Genomic DNA, 6,059 nt, shown 5'->3' with positions numbered 1-6,059 from the left:
ACGGTAGCCCATGGCAACTCACTGCATCAGGGGCTGCAACCCACGCCGTCGCCGGTGACCCACGGCAGCCCAGCTCCAGGTTGAGCTGTTGTTCAGCATCTTAGCTGCAGAGGGCAGTGTCACTGGCCCGCATATGTGGGATCCGAACCGGGGCCCTCTGGCATCCCAAGCGAGTTCTTAACCATTGCGCCACTCGGCCGGCCCTGCTTTGCCGGCTATTAAACAACCATATAGCATTATCAGTCATAATTCTAGTTATCTTTTAAAATTTTCCATGCCACAAGGTGGCTCCATAGCAATGGATAGTGTGTGGGACTTCTAAAGTGTTGCATGCCACAGAAACAACCAAATTTCTTTGTCAATTGCATGATTTTTGTAATGAACTCTCATCATATCTTTAACCATGGGCATTGTAAGTCATTCACAGATAATTGTTTTGTTTTACACTGAGTCTTTCCTGAAAGCGCTTGCAACCAACTACAGGCCAGAGTGCTTCATCTTCCAGAAAAAGTGACTGTCTCCGACCCCCATGGAAAGGGCGATTCCAGGTGCTCTGGGGGTACAGGCTTCTGATGGCATTGCTTAAATAGCTTTGAGATCCTACCACTGGACTGAGCCAGAATTTCCAGAACTCTAGTGAAGCTGATGGGTTCTTGAGACTGCTACCCCACGGCTGAGCAGAGCAGGAATAAATTATGTAGGGTTTTTGAGGATTCTTATTTTCATGGCAATACAATTATTTGCCTAGGTTCAAAAAGAACCTGTTCTTCTTCTTAACAGGGTGCAATTGGAAACATTGGTTATATAACAAGGCTTTGACTGAAATGCTGTATTTGAGAATGATGCTCACAGAATCAGATATGACCTGACAATTTAAAGTGACTAACACTGCCCTATTCTTTTCTTAGGGTTTTTACGTTTTTTTGTTTGTTTTTTAGGGCAGCCATACTGTCACTAACAAGAGTCCTGGAAATATCTAGTTAGGCACTATGGCTGTACTTCTTGTTTTTTGAAGTAGTAAAATCTCTTCTTCCTTTCCCAATTATACTCATGTAGCCGACAGTGGCTGAGATTGGAATGAGAAGGTAGCTACAGGGACACTAGTTGAATAGCTATTGAACACTGGGTCCTAAGGTCCCTGCTCAGTAGTGGAGAGATTTCTGTCATGTCATCTATCTTTGGACTGATGTCTTGGTCACCCATTTTTGTCCCTGGGCTGGATCAAGACATAGATGGCATGCAAACTGTATTTTTTAGATATAAAGCTCATAAGCATGGATCACTTGATAGGCAGAATGAGGGTTCAACAGGATTCTGACATTCTGGGGCATTGGCCTTAATGAGCAATATGAAACAGCCTTGCCCACTGGTACAAATCTGGGGGAATGGGTTCAGATGTGTGTGGGAGGGCACCTCTGAGGAGGATGTTTGAAGATGCACATTCAAAATTACTGTTAAATGAGAGTTAATTACACCAGGGGTGTTTAAATGGGAAACAAGTTGACAAAGGGAGAACCTGATAAGCATCTTCATCTATTTTAGGGGCTGGCACATAAGAGAGGGATTATAGATTACTGGTGGGTGATAAAGGGAAACAGAACTCAACTGAAGAATGTATTTTCTAAAACTGTCAACTGAAGAATGTATTTTCTAAAACTGTCAACTGAAGAATGTATTTTCTAAAACTGGGCCTGTTAGGGTGGCCGAATAGCTCAGTTGGTTAGAGCATGTGCTCTGAACAACAGGGTTGCTGGTTTGATTCCCACATGGGCTGTAAGCTGCACCCTTTACAGCTAAGATTGTTAACAACAGCTCAACCTGGAGCTGGGCTGCCGTGGGCTGCTGTAAGTGGCTGGCAGCTGGCGACCGACTGCCTCACCTGGGAAGAGCGCAAGGCTCATAATACCAACATGAGCCAGTGAGCTGCATCCTCCACAACTAGACTGAGAACAACGGTTTGACATGAAAGCGGGGAGTGGGGAGGGGAGAGGAGGAAAAAATAAGTGGGCCTGTCCACAGACAGAATGGGCTTGTAAGAGACTGTGCTCTTGGTCATTCCAAGTGTGCAATAAGGATTAGGTGGCCATTTGTTTGCAATGGTCATGAAGGAGAGGATAGACCCAAAAGAATATTCTTCACTAAGATCTGACAAGTCAAGAATTCCCACTTCTTGTGCATGCATAGTTTCTAGATCTTTCTATTTTTTTCTCTTTAGATTTGATACTTTTAAAAGCATTTAAATGCCTTTGTTGAGAGAATGGCTTCAGGCAACAGGAGAAAATAAATCACACAGCCAAATATACCAATTACACTTAAAAAAGGACACCTTAATAATGACTATGTAATATCTTAACATTTATTATAATTGTGTACATTAATGTGGGTTAAGCAAGTATGATTAAAAACATTAGGCAATTAAAAAGAAGCAAAAGTGTAATGCAGCCACCCCCCTTCCTACAAGAGTCTGCAGAATTCCATGCCTTTTTAGAATCGAAAACAGATTGTTTTGGACTGAAATCAATATTGATCTTGCAAGTTTTCTGTCAGTATGTTGCATGTTGGTTCTAAAACTCCCTTAAAGGCAGAGTGTATCTTGAAGGTGGGGAAGCCAACCTATCTGGGACCTCTTTTTCCTGCACTCCATCAGGTGGACCTGTACCAAGACTCAGGGATGGCACCTCCCACCCAAAGGAACGACCTTTCTTTCCCATTTGCTCATTCATTTAGCACCTGTGTGTCAGTATCTACCATGTGCCAAGTCCCATGCTGCAGTTTATAGACTCTAGGAAGACCAGCTTTTATTTAGTGTCGGTACACGGCACATTGTACCACTTTTCCCCTCCAGAGCAAATCTGATGCACATCTATGCAAATGAATGGAATGTTCCACTCTGATCATTTGGCGATAAGAACAAGTCCACCAGCAAATGTGCACAGGGCTCAGAAACTGGAGAGATGGAGAAATATTTTCTAATTAAATCAAGAGAAGAGGCCCTCACTTTTCATTATAAACACTCTGAGGTTGTACCTCCTCTCAAGGAGCTTACACAATGATGCTGGCCCCAAAGGCAGAGGAGCCCAGGCAAACCTGAGCAGAGCATCAGCTGACTGCATGCATGGCCCTGCATCTGTCCAGTGAGCCACAGGTTTCCATGTTCCACTAGCTCGGGACAGAGTCTAGACTGGAAAATAGGAGGTCACTGAAGACCCTGTGCTCAGATTGGCTAGCCCACTGGAGCTTTCCCTGGGCTGACAAACTCGTTTTTGGGGAAGGTCTCTGAGTCAAATCTCTTCCCAGCTGAGAGCATCTCAGTTGAGAAGTGTTTTCATGGAAAGGGGAGGAGCGGGAGTGGGGTGTCAGTGTAACCTTTGTAATACTTCACAGGGGGACCCAGGTACTTCACAGAGGAGGAGTGTGGTTTCACACATCCCCCTCTTTGTTAGAGTGTGCCTCAGGAGAGGCCTGAGTGTGAGTGTGTGTGTGTGTGTGTGTGGGGGGTGTTAACTGGTAGGATTAGGTAACCTTGGCACAGGGCTTGACACATACTCAGCACTAAATCAATGCTGGTTATTGTGGTTACTGTTACTGGAGAGAGACAGCAATGGTTCTGCATGAGGCAATGATCACCTCTCTGAGCCTCAATATCCTCATCTGTAAACTGGGGACAAGAATACCCTCTGCACAAAATTAGTACGGGGATTCATGTCATCACTTTGTGATAACGTCTGGTATGTAGTAAGGTCTCAAGAAATGTTAGCTGCTTATCTCCCTTCTTAATCCTGCTGGACTGTATGTTCTCTAAAAGCTACTTTAGAAGGTTTCTGTGTAAAGCTTAGGGATTGGGAATTGAGGGCAAAGGTATTAATCAGTTATCGAGATTCAGACACAGATGTCTCTTTGGTCAGTAGCCTCCTAAGAATCACATCCTATAGAATTTAAACCTAATACATGCCCCCATGCCTGCAGGAAAAAAAACCTCAACTACAGTGAAAGGTGGGTAGAAGGAGGTCATTAAAATCTGCTACACAACTCAATCAAAAGCAACTAACTACTTTCAAAAGTACGTGGAAAGTTTAAAGATGTATATAAGACAAATAGACAAGCTAAAAAAATTGGCTTATGCCAATCCCTAGCATCCAATGTCTGCAATTTACCCACCAGGGATCGTCAACAGTCTTCAGGGGTCTCCTTCTATTCTCAAGTTCCGAAGGTACACTCATAGTTACGAACCAAAATGTGATTAGCTCTCTGTCCCAAGTCAGGATGCACTGAATCCAATGTTCCTGCCTATGCTTATCATATCAGGCCACCTAAACTCATCAGGAAGCTGACATGCCTTAGGGAAGCAAAGACGGAATTCTTGTTCAATCCTCTTTGCTTGAGCCTGAAATAAGATGATGGCTGTGAAGTGCTTTCTAAGCTATAAAAGGCTACACACACAAGTAATTATCGTAGCATCATTCAGATACACCACTAGATGTAAGACAGTTGAACTCACGAAGAGCAAAAGCACGAAGAAATCAAATGGGGAGGAAGTGAGGGAAAGGGAGCCAGCAACTCAGGACAACTGGGGACGGTCAAACTTGTCCAGGAGTCATCAGCTTCTTCTCAGCCCCAGGGAGCTAAAAGAAATTACAGGTAGCCATGAGATCGAAAATACAAATCCAATCCAATGACCAGTCAGAGGCTCTTGGGGTGGGTGACTGCTCCAGGCATCAACAGCCCAGGACAATGTGTCTTCTGGAGAGAAGGCAGAACAGGCTTGTAGCTGGTGGAACTCTTGGTTGTGACCAAGTCCCATTGCCTTCAAGGGAGATACTATGCCCTGTGCTTCTAGCTGAGGAGGTGCTAACGGGGAGGGGCTGCCGGGATCTGAAAAGGCAGTGTCCTATGGGCACTGGGTCTCATGCAGTTCAGACACTGGGGTAGATTCTGCTGGCTTGTAGTATGCGAACCTGTCTTCAGGCATTGTTAACAATATGGCAAAGGACTGCCCAAGCAGCCTTTCCTGGTTGGGCCAGCCCCAGAATGGCACCATCCCCTCCCACACATACCTGCTTACCCTCGCCTCTACCTGCTGCTGGCCCCCCAGCTGTATCTTGCTTAACTGAACACGTCAGCTGTTGAATTCTGATCTGATGCTATATGAACAATGGTGAAGGTGGCCCAAGGGCCTGTAGCAGAGCCCTGGACCTGAATGCAAAGTCCGGGGTTGAGGTTCTGATTCTGCCATATGCAAACCAGGTGTTTCTCCAGGCCCTTTTCCTTTCTAGGTCTTTATTTCCTTGTCCCCCAGTGAGGCTAACAACACAGGCTCGGCTGGCTTCCCAGGGTAGATAGAGGACTCAGCTGAGGCACTGCACAGAAGGTGCTTCTCAAGAGGAAGAGACTACAACCCCTACAAATTGGAAGTGTCCCTGGGGAGGGTCTTTCCCCCTAAGATTTCTAAGTGTCATAGGGCATAGGAGGACTCAGGGTCCCCTAAACGTAAGGACTAGTGTCCTGGGTTGAGACAGAGATCAGGGCACTTTTCTTCCCTATAATAATCCCTGCTGCTTGGCCTTTGGGGTGCCCGCACCCACCTAGAAGAGCTTCTCATAGCATTTCCCACAGTGGATAGTGTTGCGGTGAATGAAGATCTGGTCCAGGAGCTCACCCATCGGTTTACTGCAAATCCCACACTGAAAGAGAGAGCAAGCTAGAGGTCAGCATACAAGGGAAGCGATATGAGCAAGTGAGTGGGGAGGGGGCGCCTGACCAACATACGCAGGCAGACGCTACACGGAAGGCACACTCTGGACTTTGAAGCACACAATTAAAAAATGGCAGAAAACAGAGACAAAATCACTGCTAGTTTAGACTAGAAATGAAACAACGAAAGAAAACCCCACAAAAACTAGCAAGCAGGGTGACCACATTGTGGTTTGGAGCCCAGGCCTGGGTTTAAATCCTAAATCCACTAGAGGGCCGGCCGAGTTGCATGTTGGTTAAGAGCTGGCTTGGGACGCCAGAGGGCCCCGGTTCAGATCCCACATATGAGGGCCAGTGACACTGCCCTC

General features: G+C 45.8%; 1 protein-coding gene across 2 annotated transcripts in view; it reads right to left on the bottom strand.

Annotated features, from left to right (window-relative positions):
* Positions 1 to 2,340: 2,340 nt before the first annotated feature.
* ZNF185 (zinc finger protein 185 with LIM domain) overlaps positions 2,341 to 6,059 on the bottom strand; it is a 66,626-nt gene continuing 62,907 nt past the window's right edge. For both annotated transcript variants that reach the window (XM_019664258.1, XM_019664257.1), the window contains 2 exons: positions 5,583 to 5,681; positions 2,341 to 4,622 (listed from right to left, as the gene is read on the bottom strand). In XM_019664258.1, coding sequence (XP_019519803.1) covers positions 5,583 to 5,681 — 99 coding nt within the window. In that variant the 3' untranslated portion in view covers positions 2,341 to 4,622. The remainder of the gene's footprint in view (positions 4,623 to 5,582; positions 5,682 to 6,059) is intronic.

The sequence above is a fragment of the Hipposideros armiger genome, unplaced genomic scaffold (assembly GCF_001890085.2).
Source record: "Hipposideros armiger isolate ML-2016 unplaced genomic scaffold, ASM189008v1 scaffold_419, whole genome shotgun sequence".
NCBI lineage: Eukaryota > Metazoa > Chordata > Mammalia > Chiroptera > Hipposideridae > Hipposideros > Hipposideros armiger.
Note: the sequence above shows the minus strand (reverse complement) of the source record. Positions and strands in the feature narration are given on the sequence as shown.